The sequence below is a fragment of the Nomia melanderi genome, chromosome 2 (assembly GCF_051020985.1).
Source record: "Nomia melanderi isolate GNS246 chromosome 2, iyNomMela1, whole genome shotgun sequence".
Lineage (NCBI taxonomy): Eukaryota > Metazoa > Arthropoda > Insecta > Hymenoptera > Halictidae > Nomia > Nomia melanderi.
In genome coordinates, this window is record NC_135000.1 from 5,215,276 (window position 1) to 5,235,669 (window position 20,394).

Consider the following 20,394-nt stretch of genomic DNA (forward strand, 5'->3'; position numbering starts at 1 on the left):
TCAAATGACTACAAACCGCAAGATTGCATTTCCATTAAAGACATTACACAATTCATCAACAATTCAGAAACAAGTCCCGTTAATTATAATCAACATCATCATTAACATGTATTTCTCCTGTAACATCAGCAATTCACTATCGAATCTATACAATCACACTCAGTAAATAAAATTCAAGTGAAACATAAATAATTTCTCATCCCTAAAGAATCGTTCACCGAGACCAAAACTCAGTACATTACTTCGACTAAATACAACTCGTATATTCAATTAACCGATACACACTCGTATCGACGTTGCGTCATAGATGGTGGCCGTAGTTGTCGAATGAAATTCAGCCCCACTTAAGAATTCATCGGCTCGATATTACGCAACCGGCCGCGAATTCGCCGGGACGGTAATTGTTTCCGTGGCGTGGACAACGAGTATGCAAATTCCGCGACCGATTGCATAATGCAACCCCCTCCGGCCTCGCCGGCACGCTTCCCATTCTTGTTAATCATTAATAGTTCCTTATCCCCCGCCGATGAACCGCCGATGAAGCCGCCGATGCAACGCTGTGCCCGGATAACGAGAGAGAAGTCGGCTAGGTTTGCGCTCGTGACAAAATTATAAATGGTCTTTATCGATCCGGCACGCCGGTTCACCGGTTTTACGGCCGCGTGACTATCCAACCCCTTCACGCGAGAAACAGAGGAGAGAAGTACAGTTTTCGAATATCGTCTCGCGATCTTCGGGGGAATTGGTGTAGGTGAAATAAATACTGTCGATATTCTGCGATAAAATAATAGGTTCTGTACAGTGTTTTCTTTTTACCAGTAATTTGAGTTTTATGGTTAATTTAGGGGAATGTGGAGACACTTTGATGGTGTGATAATTTTGCTATCGTGTTTTGTCGGCATTAATTTAAGGGGTGTAGTCATTATTTGGTAATAAAGTGATTGTGTTGATGTTAAGGAGAATGGGTGTAGGTAAAATAAATATGGTCGATATTTTTTAGTAAAATAATAGGTTTTATGGAGCGTTTTTTATTAAAGTTAATTGAAGCTTTATAGTTAATTGAGGGAAATTTGGAGAATTTTTTGTAATAGAGTAATAATTTTTATATCGTGTTATTTTGTTATGACTAATTTCAGGGGCTATAGTCATTATTTGGTAACAAAGTAATTCTATTCATACTGTGATATTTAATTATTATTAATTCCAGGAAATATGCTCAATAGTTAGTAATAAACTCATTCTTCTGATACTCTCCCGATACTATCACTTTATTCTCATTAATTTAACTTTTTCATAGCAGTATCTTAACTATTTGCGGTTACAGTATTTATAAAACACCCCATCATCATAATTCACTCGCCCGTAATCGTAAAATGCTTTAATTACCATCGTCAGACAGATTCTTAAATTTTTATGAACGTTTTCTAACTTTATACTCCACTGGTATTTTTCATTAATGCATAAAATCTGCCGTCTAATTATCGTACAAAATCAATTTCATGAATTTCATTAAACAACGAAATATATACTTTAGGAAATATTGGAGTCATCATCAATCTCGTTGATCTGGTAATTCATTAAAAATCAGAAATTTCTTTGGTTTGTCCTCTTTCGAAGCTCGTCGTTTTACAATATTTTTCTGTCCCAGTTCTTTTTTCTCGCCGCAACTGGATTCGCCGCTTTTAAAATGTGCGCACGAGTCCAGGCTTCATGAATAACGAATATCGAAGGACGAGTCGATCCTATCGCGGCGCGCACGTTGAAACGTGTGTGTATCCGGTAATGATGGGACTCGGGGAAGGGAAACGTTGTTGCGTGACCGCGGTGATAAAGTTCCGTTTCTGCGTTTGTGGGTGGAGAAGGATCAATTGATCGAGCAAGGTCATTCGGTGCATCGTGAATCTTAAAGAGAATTTTTTATACGATTTCCATACGTCGCACAGTGAAATGATCTCCATAAATTCGATGAACATCCAAGAATTTCTTTGATCTAAGATACAGCTGCATAATTATTTTTCTATAATTAATATCGTCACTACTATCATTGGTACCTTATTCATTTTTATAAGATTAATCTGTTTCTTATTTAATATAAAATAGTTTAAACGTTATTTTAAAAAATGTTATAAGGTTGAAATCTATTTAATAACATATAAAGTTACGTGGTAATTTTTGTGTAATTATTGTTGTGACTTTTATAATTGGTATCTTCTATATTATAACACGATTAGTCTGTTTATTTAATACTTAATATATAATAGTATAATGTTTCATTATTTAATATAAAATGGTTTGAATATTATTTACAAAAATTGTATAAAGTTGAAATTTATTTAATGATATATAAAGCTACATAATAATTTGTGTGGAATTATCATTATGGCTACTGTAATTGATATGTTTTTCACTGTAACACGAGCTGTTTCCTGTTTCTTATTTAATATAAAATAATTTCAATGTATGTAGGTACAATATTTTCATCTCTGATACGTTTTAAGATTATTCATTATTAGATCGTGTACAGCTTTTTAAATGCAGAGATTAAAGGACTTTATCAGCGGAAAATTCGTGTGACCAGGTCACCACAGTCAGCTAGCAGCTAGCATCTCACGAAACATCATTATCAATCATTCGCTCGGGCAGCACGCGATTGATAACAGTTGTTCCGCTCTCATGGTATACGATGTTTTTACGGTGACTTGAATATGCATGCATCCATTGATAAAACATTTTCCTCCGTTTTTTTCATTTTTTTCAACTGAGCGATCACTTTTAAACACGATGTTTCATTCTTGTAATTGAAAATCGAAGCTAGAGAAGCTTTTGAACTTGTTTATCTTACATTTTGAAGGTGGAATACTGTTATAAATGATTAAATGCAGAGGTTTTGGCATGTAGAAGACATTAAGATGTGGAAAATGTGTCAGTACAGCAGGAATTTCGAATGATTTGAGTTTCGAAGAGTTTTGTTAGAGATAGAAGTTCATTCAAAATAGAAAACTCGAAAGTTATAAATTTGAAAAAATTCTAGTAAGGATAATAATTCACTAGAAAGTTTCAACAATAACAATTCGAAAGAATTCTATTAGAGACAGAACGCTTGAAGACTAAAAATTCGAAAAAATCCTTTCGAAGACTAAATTCGAAAAAATTCAAAATTTTCCATTCTACATTCAGCAGAAATTTTTATTGAAGATATTACATCGATAGTAGCAAAATAGTTTTTTCCTTTGATCTGTGAGCAATGAACACTATTGATTTTTGTTAGCACATTTACGGACGTGAATGCCATATCATTCATTTCCATTGTAATACAAAATGATACGAATGCTATAACATTGAAATTTATAAGTCACATTGTCATGAGTTTAATTAGGGGGTTAACCCCTTGCCCTATGATTTATTTTCCAACTGTGATCAACATAGCAACTTCATAATTAATAATTATTGAAAAAAGAGAAAACTTCTATGCATATTCTACGTCTACATTTGCCCTACAATAGAATCATTGATGACAGAAGAATAATATCTAATTAGAATTCGAAGTAAATGAGTAATATTTATGTTCGTTAAATTCTATTTAACTAGTTAACTGTGTTTTACGAGTATACACTCCATCGTAAAGCTTGACATGATACTAATTCTTTCAGCGATGAAATAGAAGAAATATAATATTGAATCACTTGTTTAAATTGAATTATCATTATTGCACATTGACATAGCTGAATGGCACCGCATTAGGTAGCATTATTTATAATATAGAAATGTTTTCAAATAATCATCGTTTAATTGAATGAACCATAGTAACACGATTTGGTTGGGGGTCACCGGTGACCCCCATGGCATTCAACGTGTTAAAATATACTCTACGTGCATTCGTCCTGCATTCGATGAATACATGCTCCATTTTTTTATTTTATTGCGCGCAGAACGAGAGGTCTTTCCAATTAAATGCTACATTTAACTGGTTAACACTAGGTTTACGGGCATTCATTGTACACTTCATTCTATTATTCCTAAAAGAATTGATGCTCGTTTATTTAGATTGTGGAAACTGGAGATTTGATAGTAGGTAATTGGGGTACATGTCAGTGTGATCGCATCAATCAAAATCGGCGTAAACATTTACAAAATACTATTTCTAAAATCCAATATGCGTCAATTTGACGCGTTCCGTAAACCTAGTGTTAAAATCTTCGCCACGAGTTTCGCACATTATTTTAAGGCAAGGGGTTAACGAAGGTTCGACGTGGTTCGAGCAGTTTTTCCAAGTAGATTGCCGCGTGACAAGCGCGTCGTTGCCAGAAGAAAAGTGTTAATTGGCGGCAGAGCCGCGGCAGGGACGGGTATTAACGTCAATGCCCGATGAAACCGCGGTCGAAAGGCTCGAAGATTTACGATACGATTTAAATGGCGCGCATCCCCGCGGTAATCCTGCACCTTTTGAAAGCGAAGCCGACGGAAACCGAGCCTGGCGCGCGCCGTCCGATAAATGCGTGCGTTTTGAAGAGCTACCACGCGTCGACCCGCTTTCCACGAAAATTCACTTATTACCGCGGCCGGGAATAATGTTAATATTTCACTTGGAACGCTGGTGCTCATTAGAAATGACACGACTTCGTGTAGGCCTTTCTATTTTTACTTTTTCCCAGGCAGGATTTCGTGCTGAGGGTTGGGAGAATGAATTGAAATTTATGGAGCCGCGTTCGAGGATAAAATCTAGAGCGGATGCGGGCTGCGGGAGGTACAGGTGACCTAGAAACTGGAGGGTGAACGTGTCTTGGTGGAGAACATTGTTTAGAGCTGGAAATGGGAGGTGATAGGCATTTATGAGTGGATACTTTAGTTTTGGGGTTATAGGTTAGTGGAGACTGGGGTATAGGTTTGGACAATTGATTTGGACTTGTGTTGAAGTGAAATGTAGGTATAGTTGTGGGAATAAGAGATTTAATGTGTGTTTGGTTATGTTTAGGTGTATAATCATTGGAATAAGGAAAGAATTTAGTAGGGTCTAACTGAGTCTAAAGGTAGCAGGTTATAAGTCTAGTTTTGGCTTAGAAGTTGATACTTTAGTGACATCGCTAGACAAGTCTAGATTTGTAGAGATTGCTACCCTAGCCAGGTAGCTAACATGTCTAACTTTGGTCTAGAGATTGCCATCTCATCAAGGGAGTCAATAGGTCTAGGTTTGATCTAGAAGTTGCTACTTTACTAAGGTAGCTAATAAGTCTAGCTTTGGCCTAAAAGTTGCTACTTTACTAAGGTAGCTAAGAAGTCTAGCTTTGGCTTAAAAGTTGCTACTTTACTAAGGTAACTAGGAAGTCTAGCTTTGGCTTAAAAGTTGCTACTTCACTGAGGTAGCTAACAAGTCTAGCTTTGGCCTAGAAGTTGCTACTTTACTAAGGTAGCTAATAAGTCTAGCTTTGGCTTAAAAGTTGCTACTTTACTAAGGTAGCTAGGAAGTCTAGCTTTGGCTTAAAAGTTGCTACTTCACTGAGGTAGCTAACAAGTCTAGCTTTGGCCTAGAGATTGCCACCTCACCAAGGTAGCAAACAGGTCTAGGTTTGGCCTAACAGTTGCTACTTTACTAAAGTAGCTAACAAGTTTAACTTTGATCTGGAGATTTCCACCTTTCCAAGGTAGCATACATATCTAGCTCAGACCTAAAAGTTGCTATCATAAGGTAGCAAGGTAATCTATGCCTACAGACATCTAAAAGAACACAAATATTAAGATGAAAAGTAGATTCAATCCAAGTCCCATAATGGTCTAGAAAGAAGATCCACATGGGCCTGAAAAAGAAGTACCAATTCGGTTCTCGAAAGGTCACAGTGCTAGAAAATAGGGCGGAATTACTAAACATGAATTCTATCGATGTAAACGTAACGGGGAGCGCAGACCATGTTGAAACTGGCAGCGTTGTTTGCGCTGCCGGAAGGCATTTTGAAACGACTAAAGGGACACGCCGCCCCGGGGACACGAAATCGCACGTACATACAATGTCGGATACGCCATTATGGACATGCGTTTACCTTCCAATTAATTCGTTCCTTGCCCCTGTTCAAACGAACTTGTCCCGGGGGAACCCGCCAAGAATACCTCGTAAACGGTTCGACTCCATTTTCAGGGATATTCTCTTTTGTCTACGTTGTAAGTTGAGTACGTGCCACGGATTCGACTACATCGTGTTCCACTTCAACCCTCGAAACAGAAAATTCGAATTTTCTCTCGTCAAGAATTCGAATTTTTCTGTGCACTTCAATTTTAAAAACTGTATATTAATTTGTAAACTTATTTCCTCTTTTTTTTCTTTAACCCTTTGCACTCAGAAGTTAGAAATACATAACATCTTCTAACTAGTCAACATTGTTTGAAATTAACTGAAGGAGAAAGCTAAAGTAAATTGAGAAACAAAGCGTTTTAATCTTATATTTCATACACCGATGTATTATATACAATTTAATATTAACACCTTGACTTGCACGAAAAACTTCAGCTTTTATGTATCACTTTTGTAGCAAAAATAGAAAGGAATTATCAATTATTCGGTGCACAATTATTAGGTTACACTAATATCCATTTATTTGCGTTATTAAACATTTTCATTCGACATCAGTTATCTTACGAATTATAACTGTTCTCGAGTAATTTGAAAGCTCCGGTCATCGGTGATCACCGTGGTAGCCAACGTGTTTAAATATCAAATTTTATAGTTTTACTACATTAAATCAAGTGGAGACTGGGGGTCACCCGTCGAGTGCAAAAGGTTAAGTTGTTTGTAAGATATTTTGAAATTGTATTCATCGTTTAATTTCTCGATGGATTTTTTATCTGAATTTCGTGTGAGACACTTCTTCGCGTAATCACGAGGAGAGGAACACATAACGCGCTGATAAGTAGTCACAGTCAGTCCATAGTCAGACACCGGAAATTAATCCAAGGGAACGCGTTTACATGGACGGAATGGTTATTCTGAAATAGCATGCAGCTCTCGGTAGTGAATGAATTTTCTGTAATGCACTCTCGGCCTGTTTGAGATTTGCATTTTGTAGAAAAAGGGAACGTGACGATGATGATCATTTGTGGATCTTTTAATTTTAGTTGTAAGGTTACTATGTGGTCAGTTATTTTTAATAAAAATGATCGTTAGGTATATTTTCTTTTGGCATTTATTTGTAATTTATTATGAGATATTGGAGTGTACAGTATTCCCTCTTTATAATTAATTACTTGGGTCCGTTGACGCGTTTATAGAGAGCAAGGTGACCAATCTTCAGATTTCATCGACTGGTGATATATTTCTGCTTTACTTTTTCTTCCTTTTATTTTTCCTGCCTGTTCTTTTTTCTGTTCCTTTTTGATTTCTTCTTTTTTTTTTTAATCTTTTTCAATTTATAATTCTTTTTCTTTTCTAATTCCTTTTGGTTTCTAATTCCTCTACTGTTCTTTTATTCCTTTCTGCATTTCTTCTTGTCCTTCTATCTCCTTTTTATTTCCTTCTAATACTCTTTTCATTTTTTCTATTTCCTTTTTCATTCCTTCTTCATTCTTTCTTCATCTTCTTCTTCTTCTCCTCCTCCCATTCCTTCTCCATTTCCAAAAATCAATATACCCAAAATCGAAAGCACTCCCAAAAGACAAATCTACAACAACGAAATATCACAATCAATCAAACATCACGAAACAATCCTAACCAACTCTTTCTCTGCTTGCAGGTGAGTGTCCCGGAATTCCAGTACGCTCGAGGGACGGACGCGTCCCTGACGATGGTAAGCTATATACAGCAACGCAACCTCGTCGCGACGCGACGCGGCGCGACGCCAGCCAGTTTCCCTCTCACACTCCACGTGGCTCTGATTTCGCTTAGGCGCCGCATGACGCCAGCCAACCACCCAGCCACCCCTCCAGTTTCTAGCTTCATCCTCGGATGAACGACGCTGGGTGGCAGGCTGCGGCTAATACCCCGAGACATCCTTCTTAATTAACGTCGCGATATATACCCGTTCTTTTGCGCGATTAACCGACTTCCAACGCAGCCGCGTTAGGTATCGCGGGGATGTTTCATGGCGAAACGCTCGCGGGAGAGACGCGTCTAACAGAAACGCGAGAATCCTCGGCTGAAGTGGGTCATTATAATTAAGGATGTTCCCGGAAAAGGACCCACGAGCCATATGACAAATTGAGTACATCGGGTCTGCAGTTTTGGTTCTAGCTTATCAATGTACCGCTCCGTTCGATTTTTCGACGATTGGGGTGGGAGAAATGGGGGCGCAGCCACTGTTTTATGAAGATTGGAGTTGTTAGATCGATATAGTTTTAGAAAATTGAATTCTTTGGGGTGTGACTGTAGAGATGTTGGAGTTGGAAGAAAAGTTGAGGATAGAAGCTTGATTTTGGGTGATTCAAATGAGAGTGGAAACACTTTTTTATGAAGATTGGAGTTGTTAGATTGATATAGTTTTAGAAAATTTAATTTTTGCAGCGTGATTGTAGAGATGTTGGAGTTGAAAGAAAAGTTGAGGATAGAAGCTTGATTTTGGGTGATTCAAATGTGGGTGGAAACACTGTTTTATGAAGATTGGAGTTGTTAGGTAGATATAGTAGAAAGATGAGAATTAAAACTTGCTTTTTAGTGATTCCAATGAGGGCGAAAACACTGTTTTATGAATCTTTAGGGTTGTCATGTAGATACGACTTCTAAAAGATTGAATATTACGATATAATTACATTGATATCAAAATTGACAGGAAAGTTGGGCAACCGAAATATCAAAAACAGGGGTAGTTCCATAAAAATCCATTGTTCCCCATTCACCGCGATTCAACTTCCGAATTATTAGCCTCTCGACAATCCCGCACTATTCTAATGTAAACTAAACCTATCAACTACCATCCAACAAATTCATCGGAACATCAAATATTTATAATATTCGCTAAATTTCCTCACGCAGCCGAATATTCATACCTACCAAATTCGCCGAAACATCAAACGTTAAACGCGTATAAATTACACTGTTACATTATTCAAATGATTCCAAAACTATTTTACCCCTACGAAATTCGCTTCCCCATTTCCACCCCTTAAAACGATTCGCAAAGCCGAGGTCGTTACGCGTGTACACAACCCGCGCCACGTTTCCACAGGTTCCCCTCGTTACTAGTTTATTTTTATTTTCCGCATAAACGAGGATAGGCCTTATCAAGGGGGCGGTTAAGCCCGCGGCTATCAGCGAAGTCAAACATGTTCCCGACGTGGCCGAGCGCCTGCTACAAGTCGGCCATTACCACTTACACGTATTTTCTCTCCCCTTTTCCGCCTCATTATCGGCGTTTCTCCTTTTTTTTTTACTTTTCTCCCCACCCTCTCGCATCCCCCGCCGCGCGATACATAAACGAGCTTTCTTTACGGGGCAATAAAAGTGGCGGGGGCGGGGGTCTAGATTACAAGGTTTAGATTGAATTTCGGTCGGTTCATTAGCATTCGCCTCGTCGAATATTGTTTTCGTTCAGTGTCCCGGGAAAATGGATTTTCCATGGAGCAGGGAGCCGGGGAAAAATGAAACTGACGTTAACCCCCCGGGAAAATTGTTGCTTCCGAACGTTTGCGAAATTTTCGTTGTGAGGTTTTTTGTTTATTGATTTAATTGCCGGGTTTTAGCGGGCCGTTCAGCTTTTGTGTTGCGGCTGGGTTTTAATTGGAAAAGTGATTCGGTGGGATGGAAGAGATATTTTTGTTGGAACCGGGAATTTGCGGTGGTAGGCGAGTCGGGAATTTGTTTACTGAGGTTTCGAATTTGGGAGATTCTGTTTAATTAAAGCGGACTGTGTATTATTTCGGAAATATTTGGTTCCTGGGGTGTACAGTTTTTTGAATGTTTAATTTGTAAAATGTTTTAGTCGCTAATTTTCTTATTTTTGGAGTATCGGAGTTCGAGGGTATGTAATTTTTGAAATACTAGACTGCTGAGGTACTCTGGAGTATTTAACAAACGAAAAGTATAATTTCTAAGGCACTTGACTTACGAAATATTTAATTATCGTATTTCCTAACTTCAAAAGTATCTAATTTATAAAATAGCTAGTTTCCAAAATGTCTAGTCTCTGAAATACCTAATTTGCAAAGTATCTAATCCCGAAAACACCGAACTTCTAGAATATCTAATTTCTAAAATATCTAACACCCAAAATATCAATTTTATAAAATATCTGATTTCCAAAATATCTAATCTCTCAAATATCTATTTTCCACAATACCTAATTTCTCAATTATAAAGTGTTAAAAATACCTAACTTCCAAAATATCTGATCTCTGAAATACCTAACTTCCAAAATATCTGATCTCTGAAATACCTAACGTCCAAAATATCTAATTTATCAAATACCCAACATCCAAAATATCTAATTTCTAAAATACCTAGCATCCAATATATCTACCTCGTAAAATACCTAACATCCAATATATCTACTTTCTAAAATACCTAACATCCAAAATATCTAATTTATAAAATATCTGACATCCAAAGTATCTAATTCCCGAGATACCCAACACCCAAAACATCAAACACCCAAAATACCAATCTCACGAAACATCAAACCTACAAAACAACCAACCTCCAAAGTACCTAATCCCAAAAATACCTAATTTCCAAAAGAACATCAATCTCCAAATCAGCCAACCCCCAAAACCCCACCCCCAATCGCTGACAGTAGCCAACTCCGTGGCAATATATCCCGAAAAGAAAAATAATGGTATCGACGTGCATCCTTCAACAGAAAGGCGGCAAATAAACAGCGACGGTTCCAAAATTTCAATTTTCTCGTCTCGCCGACGGAATTTCCCCGGCCCCGGCCCATCGGTGGGGTGCAGACCGCGATCAACTTCGCGGAAATTACTACGGACTTTCTATCGAGCGAACAGAGGAGGAAAATTTCGATGGGCTTTCTTGCGCGGCGAGAAAATTCCCGGGGAAAGCGTCTCGGCGGCAGCGCTTTGATGTTCACCGGGCGCGCCGGTGCCCGGGCGCGAACACGAGCTTTCGCCTTTGAAAGCCCCCGCCGTGAACGAAAGAAAGGCGGACGGGAAAGAAGCTCACGGGGAAACATTCGCTCACGGGAACAGGAGAGAGAGTAAATCGCGCGCTCGCCTCCGAAACGAGGGGAATTTTCGTGTCGAGTGTCGTTGCGACTGGCGAAATGAGACGCGTGCCGATCGTTTGGTCGAGATGAATATCGTGTTTGCGATTAGAATTACGGATCACGATCGGACGCTTATTATTACGTCTTATTATTACTATTATTACATCCCAGCCGATTTCGAGATTATCCCCTTGAATAATGATTTGAGTCATTTATTTTGACAGTAGCTTAACCCTTGACAGTCTTATGTCGAGTCCGACTCGACATTCTATTTTATTGCAACCTCTACCTGTTTTAACAATTTTTTCTATATTTATTTGTAGTGTCACAATTGTACCATTTGAAGGTAACATTTCAATGACTCCCAAATATCCTTGAATAAATAGAGCGTCATATTAAATCATTCGATTGAATTGCATTGTTACTATTGCACGTTCTTCTAGCTAATCACGAAATTAAGTAGCGTTATTTGTAATATAGAAATGTTTCCAAATAATCGTCGATTAATTGAGTGAACTATAGTAATCCAATTTGGTTGGGGGTCACCGGTGACCCCCACGGTATTTCGAATATTTAATGCTTTTAAGATATTAATAATTGTGAAATATAAAAACCAGCTATTTTCACTGTTACAGTAGTTCTAATGTTAAACTGATGAGATATCAGATAGTAGCTTTCCATATGCGAAGTTTTACACTGTTATTATCTCAGACAACTAATTTCAAACTTCCTTTTTCAATAGACACTGCAAATGTTGTTGCAGTCGCGAGGATTCGTTCCCCGAGCCTCCCAGTAATTGACCTTTAGGAATCAGCGCTGGGATCTCGCCCCGATCAAGTAGAACTGCACCGGATTCCCTCATTCGGAATCCCCGGAGCACATTTTCCACCTCTATAGCCATTTCCGTCTAGTAGAGGCGGTTCAGCCCCGACGAATGGAATTTCCGTGCCACGAATCGCGCGGAATCTATTTTCGCGGGGCGGAGTGACGTATTCGCGGCTCAGCATCGCGCAAGTGAAAGTAATCTATCATACGACCTATAACGCGATATCCCGCCACTCGGAACGGGGGATCCTCTTCTTGGCTCGATCCCTCCCAAGAAATTCCCTGACATTTCCCCCATCGAGGCTTCCTGGAGAGCCGCTCGCTCGTCAGTGACTGCCGGATTCAATTATGTCTCGTTCCCCGTGCAAAAATACACCAATTACTTGGAATAAACATTTCTCCTGGAACGCATCGTTTTCGAGTAAAGCGATGTTATGGATGAACGTTCGCGTGACGTTCATGTCACACCGAACATTTTTCTTAACCTTTGACACGAGCCTCGTGGAAAGCAATGTCATAAGGGAAATTTGTAGCGTTTTTCTTATAGAATCGGGTATATTGAGGGGAGTATACTGATTTTTATTTTTTCAGATTTAATTTCAAATCTAATTTAAAGAATGCAATTTTTTGAAACATTTGATTCGTTGCTTCGAGTTCTGCTTTGTTATTTTGCCCTGATTCTGTAGCATTTTTAGCATAGAATCGGGTACATTGAGAAAAATACACTGATTTTATATCCTCAAATTCAATTTCACAAAACAATGCATTTTTCTGACATGTTTGATTCGTTGTTTCGAGTTTTAATTTGTTATATTTTATTTCTGTTTAGTTTCTTCCCCAAAAATACTCCAATTATTATTTGTTCAAATTGAATTTCACAAAATAACGGAATTTCTCGAAACATGTGCTTCGTCCTTTCCAATTCTAATTTGTTATATATCATTTCCCTATTTGTCTTTCCCTGATTCCGTAATATTTTCCCTACACCATCACGCAGACTGGAAAAAATAATTTCCTTCTTCTCAAATTCAATTTCACAAAACAATGCAATTCTTCGAAGCATGTGCTTCCTCCTCACAAATTCTAATTTGTTATATATTAATTCTCTCTTTGTGTTTTCCTGATTCTATAACAGTTTCCCTAAGCAGTCACGCACAGCAATGTCTATTCTCAAATTCAATTTCACAAAACAATTTTGGAAACACAGTTTCTTCCGAGTCCTAATTCGTCGTATTCGCCGCAACTCCCGTTGAAAGACATTCGCTACCCCCGAATATCTGGAAAAATTCCATCGGAATGACGGCGGCAGGGGTTTCATCCCCTGGAAGTTTCGCGTGAAAAATGCCGCGATACTGTATCAAGCGTGATATCGAGGGTATTCAGCGAACACGGAAATGAGTGTGCACTTTCGCGAGTTCCCGGCTCGAAAGGAGCCTTTTCACCTTTTCTTCCGAGCCGGGACAGCGCGCGGAACTTTCGACTCGTGAAACATCGGCATTTTTCACCGTTCCGCCCCAGCGAAAAATGAAAGTTGCGGCCGGGTAGAAGTTTCTGTCGTCCTGCGCCGGCGAATTAATCATCGCGACGTATCACGAGGCGGGGAGGGGTGTAATTAATCGTGCTTTGATCGCCGTCTCATAAACCGACGCGCCGAAGGGGATCAGCTTGTAACAACCCGGTCCGTTCTTAATCGGTTACAAGAGGGCGGGATCGATTCTTCGGCATACAAATGCCGGCGGCGCTTTTCATCGTCATTGAAAGCTACTTTTTTCCACTCAGGAACAGCGAAGATAAATTGTAGAGGATTCTACAGTGATTCCTGGACTGCGGATTTTTGTCTATTGGCAGTGTGAATAGGGAGGCATTGAGTGATGGAATAAAAAGTGTAGGCTTGCTTGACACGTTGAATTCCATGGGGGTCACCGGTGACCCCCAATCTAATCGAATTACTGTAATTCACTCAGTTAAACGATGATTATTCGCGAACATTTCTATATTATAAATAATGCTACCCATTGCGGTGACGTTCAGTTTGATGAATGTGCAATGATAATAATTTAATTCAGTCAAATGATTTAACATTGTATTTTTTACATTTTGTGTATTTTGCTTTATGAAACCGTGCGGCGTTCAACGTGTTAAATTCTATTTTTTTTCTTATCAGTTGGTGCCTGATTCGATGGTAACTTGAAAATAAGGTGAATGATTGCCTTGGGAATGATCCTGTAAAATCATGAAACAGAGTATGTGATTTTAGATATCTGTGTGGTATATATTAGGTTTACACACCATGAAGCAAAAGATGAAACAGAAATCTGCATGGAGGTTCGAGACGCAGGACTTCAAAGCGAATGAAAATTTCCAGATGGGTCATTTTGACCGAGCATTTAATACGCTTGATGTTCAATCCCTATAAAAATGGTAACAATATATTATTTTCGGTTTCTTGACATTCATTATAGTATTCAAGTGAAACTATTTATTTCGTAAATAATTTCAAATATTTAATCCTTTTAAGATATTAATTGTGAAATATAAAAACCAGTTATTTTGACTTTTACAGTAGTTCTACTGTTAAACTAACGAGATATTTATACTTCGCCAGAAAGTAGGTTTCTATATGCGAAGTTTTACACTGTTATTATCTCGAACAACTAATTTCTGCGTCGAAAATTGGGGTCCGAACGAGGGCAGGGCGATTCTACACGAAAAAATGAATCGAAAATGCGAAATAAATTTTGCTCGTGTGACGCTTCGTTCCTGAGACAATCAGGTTTCAAAATTTGTTTGCTATTGTGTCAATGCGTTCGCGAGGCAATTTTGAAAGTTGATTATTTCGTAAATGAAGTCTCGTGCATATTATTCTACATTTTCGATTCGTTCTCTAGTGTAGATTCGTTCCCCTATTTTGTCAACATTTTTCTATTGTTAATTAATTAACACATTGAGTAGGACAATAGCAAACTCAACTTTGCGGCTGTACAAAATGTCACCGTATTAACTAACATTATTTATAATATAGAAATCTTTTCAAATAATCGTCATTCCATTGAATGAGCTATAACAATTCAATTTGTTTTGTGTCACCGGCGACACACGTGGCGTTCAACGTGTTAACATTGAAAAATTGAATTTCCTTCGGTTTCTTGTGGGAATAGTACCGTGAACTATGGACAAACACGAAGGTACGTGTTCCAGTAATTCCGAAAATGGCAAGGAAAATGTAGAATATTCGAATATCCACGCTTACCCACGACAGCTCGTAAAATCAAGCGGGAGAGTTACTATAAAACAGCGAACCCGGTTCTTCGCATAAAATCCGCGTCCCATGCTTGTGCACAGCGCCTATAAAACTCGAACGATGAAACGTTCTTACCTGGACGCATGCATAAGTCACTGGTAGTTGAGTGTCTGGTCTGGTGTCTTTGTTTTATCAGTGGCGATCAGAATTTATTCATCGACGAGACGACAAATGATCACCGTAGACGTGAATTTCTCCAACCAGAGATTTCTTATTAAAATTTACAATCTGATGCACACACGTACCTCTCGTATCTTTTAATTAGTACGAATTAAGCTCGTGTACGCTGTTTCGTATCAAACTAAATGAAATTTACTTAGAGAATTTCTTCGAAGTTGCCACAAGTTTTGCCTGAAATTTCCCAGAATTCCTTTTCTCTACGAACAATGAATCGGTTATCAGATTCGTGATAATGACTGATGAGAAATTAACAAGGATCAATATTACTGAATCCTCTTGAATTCAAAATTAAATATCACTCTGTTATCAATAATCATATTTTGGAGCAAACATGGACATATACGCCTAGAATTTTAATCTTTCAATAAATAATTAATGAAATTTTAATGATACATTAATAAAATTATTAAACGTTTTCTACATCGAATCTAACATTCCAAATTCTCAAAGTATAAAAAAAGAATTATTGGTATCATACTGTATTATAGTTCAACTAATTTATTATTCATTTATAGACACTTAGTTTCAAAAAAATTGAAAAATTCTTTCTTGTTCTTTTCAAAATTTCATTTGACAGCGATTTAAGGACTTTCTCTCGGGAATTATTCCGAGGATACGATCATTCCCGCAGGATAACGCTTCAGTTACTTTTCGCGAGCAAAGAGTTACGCATTTCCGGCGCGTCGAATTTGGAAGTTCGATTTCCAGTCCGGATTCCCAGCTTCATTCCCGCAGCTGTTAGTCGATCGTCCCGATAAAGTGGATTCCAGGGGTTAGGGACAAGGGATGGCACCGATCGAACCACGAACACGTAACCGCGCCGAGCTATCTATTAGCTCTCCACGTGATAAACGATTCGCTTCCTTCCACGTGAACTTCGCACGTAAATCGCCTGGAAAAGGATAAGCCACCAGCTAGCTGATTCGACTTACCGTGTCCTCTTCCTTTTCTTTCCTTTGGTACGGCGATGTGTGTTCTTCTGGACTGGTGACTGATGAGACGCTGGTTTTTAAATGTTTAATTAATTTAATGTGTACTTTAATTTATAATCTTGGTATAGAATTGAGTATAGAATTTTAATATATAATTTAATATATAATCTTGATATAAAGTTATATATTAAAATTCTATATTCAACTTTAATGTATAATCTTGATATAGAGTTAAATATAGAATTTTAATACATAATTTAATGTATAATCTTGATATAGAGTTGAATATAGAATTTTAATATACAATTCAATATATAATTTATAATTCTTAGAAAAATATTCTACACGTCATTTTCTGTTATTAGAGTACCAACAAAACCGTCAATCCATTTATTACTGTTACAAATTACAATCCCAAGATCATCAGGATGAAAAATACTCCTAACAAAAATTCCATTCAACTAATCTAATTCATCCACCAAGATATTCCTACTTTACAAATTCTTCACCAGAACATTCACATTACCCTCAACGCAAGAAACCAATTTTTCAGCGAACCAATGAAACAAAGACTCCAAGCAACGTCTAGAGCCACGTTAAAGATAAAAATGGCATTTCGAGTATCAGTAGAAAATGGTAAATGAACGAGCCGGATCGCGAGGCAATCGCGTCTCTCGATATTTCACCGATAAGAACAACAACCTTCTAAAGGGACAGGGTTCAAAGGGACAGGGTCCAAAGGGACAAGCCTCCTAGTCCCATTTCATCGAGAGAGAGAGAGAGAGAGAGTTTAGTTCCGAGTCTTCTGATGACTCGCGAAACTCCTCGAGACGACTATAAGCCGATATATTTATTGCCGAGATACTTTCCGAGACTTCCGCCCCTCCTCCCCCCTCAGGCCGCGTGAGTCGATTTACTAAATAAGGCCGGAAGTGGATTGCCTGTGACATCACCGTCAAACTTTTCTACCTTTGAAGTAGGATTTCAAAGGATTTTTCCCTCGGTTACCAATCGAGTCGGCCTCAATGATAAGAACTCCGAATGGAATGGATGGATAGAGGGGGTGAGATTGTAGTTTCGTGTTTCCTTCGAGATGACGCGGTTTAATTAAACGATCCTACTTCTGGAACCATGTTATTAACACTGGCAATTTTTTAATGGGTTTCACGGACTCGTTGGTCATTTCTCTGACGATCTCGAGAGTGTACTTACGAGCCTTATACTGTCTAGTTGGACTGTTGACGGAAGTTTAAAGTGAAGCTGATTAACATCGGTATTTTCTTTGTATTCAGTGGGAATTAATTATTGTATTTTCGTTATTCGTGTGGAGTATCTGGAGTTTCGTGTGGTTTCTTGTAGGAATAATGAGTGCTATGGCTTTGAATAGGGTAGTTTTTGAAAGATTTGAATTTAGTTTAGTAAATAGTCGTAAATGGTTTCGAAAATGGAATAACATTTTCTAAGAGCATTGCGAAGCTGAAAATAGTCAGAGGAAAAGTATTTAATGCTCTAAAATCTCGGAAATAGATAATATTGCTTTGAATAGGGTAGTTTCAAAAGGATTTGTAAAAATTTAATTTTCTATTATTTATTCTTATTTTCCCATTTTCTATTTTCTATTCATATTTTCCCATTTTCTATTTTCTATTCATATTTTCCCATTTTCTATTTTCTATTCATATTTTCCTATTTTCTATTTTCATTTATTATTTTCCTTTTTCCTATTTTCCATTGTCATTACACATTTTCATTTTCCTGTTTTCTATTATGTATTTTTATTTCTCATTTTCGTTTTCCCATTTTCTGTTACCTATCTACTCCCCATCTTCTATTATCTATTTTTATTTCTCATCTTCATTTTCCCATTTCCCATTCCCTATTTCCCAAACCCAGAAAATTCCAAACCCAAAAGCCCCCAAAACAAAACTGTACACCCATAATTTCCGCCCCAGTTCAATCTCGAAAAACTCCGCTCAGCCCGTAAAAACCCGAAAAATCAACCCCCAGTTCCCAAGCCCTCTCCGCTGCTATCCACCAGCAAAACTAATTGCCAGCGGATACAGGTGAGCGGTCGGCGTAGCCAAGCAACTTTATCCTCGCAGCTCGATGCCGTTTAAATCCAGCTATTTTAACCGGCCGGGAAAGTGACGTCCCGTTAAACGTCCGCGAAAGCTTCCCGACATTTCCCGAAGTGCCTGAAAAAGATTGCCCGTGCCAGTTTCCACCGAACGAGCACCCCATCCCCCCTCGCTCCCCCCGTAACGCGCGTTCCTCGAGAGAAACGGCTACAATAATACCGGCTGGCCTCGTTTGCCTGCCGCTCGGCGCGGTCTATAGACCGTAGGAAACCGGAAACGAGGTGTCCGCGGTTATCTTTTTGGAGCGCGCGTGCAACAGGGACAACAGAGACACGTAGCGGCCGCGTTACGGGGGTGGGACGCATTCGAAGCGGCCGTTGAATGCACAGAGACACGCCTGTAACGCGTTCAAACGGTGACAGGATTGTGGCCGCTTGGAGTTTCTGCGATGGAAAAGGGAGAGGAAAGGTGGGGTGGGTTCCCTTTTTTTTTTGATATCGTAATGACGCGTGGCGGAGATGTAGCGGGAAGTTTCGTGAAAAGTCGTTTGCGATCAGATGGTTAGATGCTCTGAATATTGGCAGTATTCAGAGTTTTGTTTGTTGGAAGCATTTGGTGGTCTGTGTTTTCTTATAGGGAACGTTAAACGATATTTGAATTTGATGCTTTTTTTAGTATCGAGGGAAAATGGGAAGATATTGTTATATCAATTTAGATTGTATCCTAAAAGTTACTCAAATGTAATAATATCATTTATATTGTTCCATGCTTGATATTTAAGGCTTAACCCTTTGACCTCTGTAAGCTCCAATATTTCCAGTTGTAATATTAAACATTTCAATGAATCTTAGAAAACTACCCTTACATTACCAGAGTCCTCTATATTACACATCCGAATCTTGTACCGAGAAGGAAAATAAAAGATCTAAGAAATATTATAATATTCTTCATTTTCGCTAGGGGTAGTATAAAAATTAGTTAGAGTTGCTGATGGATTACAAAACCATCTACAGTGTAAAGGGTTAATATTCTTTTACAAGATCATTGTAGTTGTACAGAGTGATACACAGAACATTACAATTAACGTAATGTGATCCATTAATTAATGAATGTAATCCAACAAGTCTGCGAACAGACACATTTTCCGCCCCTACATTCGCGAAACTGTGCCTGCAGTGTTTCCAGGTATTATGGAGGTCGTCCTTTGCTCTTCTTTTTGAGGCTGACGCCGAGGGCCCGTGGTTAATGATCCGTTTCCCGCGGAGAGAGGAATCCGAGAGTTCGGAAAAGTTCGTAGGGAAATGCGGACAAGGTGGATCGTGGGAATCGAAGTTTTCCGGGAGCTATAAATCAGGGCGGGTAATCGAGGGGTCCTTTGCTTGCTCGACCCTGCTTTCTGCGCGGGTCGAGCTTTTGACACTGATTTTTCGACGGCTTATCGGTGGCTAACTTCGGATGACTGGTTTTTCCATTTTTTTCACGTGGAAAGAGGATGCGAATGGAGTTTCTTTTGAGGAGCGGTTGGAACGGGAGTTGGAAATTTTTTGGGTAGGGTAAAATTGGGGTATGTGATATATGATTTATAAATTATTTTTGATTGAGAGACTATGATGATGTCTGGACAGTGAATTGAAATGTAAGGTTTACTGTGTTTAATTTAATTGTTGTTTGTTTTATTATTTTTAGAGTTTGTTGATAGGCCTGGAGTTTAGGAAAAATACTTTGGAAGTGTTCGGAATATTTATAGTTCCTTTGTATTGGAATTGTTTAGTAATAATCACCTTTTTATATAAAAACAATTTCAGAGGGCAATATAAGTATCTGCAATCATTTTATCGTTTTCTCTTTTACATGTGAATCTTTTCTATTTATATGTTAATCGCGATAAATAAAAAATGAACAGTTTTCGAGCATAGTATATCTTCAACATACATCGTTTAATA

At 38.3% G+C, this 20,394-nt stretch overlaps 1 protein-coding gene across 10 annotated transcripts in view; it reads left to right on the forward strand.

The window, feature by feature from the left end:
* The window catches only part of heph (polypyrimidine tract-binding protein 1 heph), a 517,180-nt gene that overhangs the window by 312,996 nt on the left and 183,790 nt on the right, over positions 1–20,394 (forward strand). The window contains exon 2 of one of the 10 annotated variants that reach the window (XM_076365038.1): positions 7,716–7,769. The exons of the other annotated variants lie outside the window; for them this stretch is intronic. Within the exon in view, the coding sequence (XP_076221153.1) occupies positions 7,767–7,769 (3 nt within the window). The 5' untranslated portion in view covers positions 7,716–7,766. The remainder of the gene's footprint in view (positions 1–7,715; positions 7,770–20,394) is intronic. 10 annotated transcript variants of the gene reach the window in all.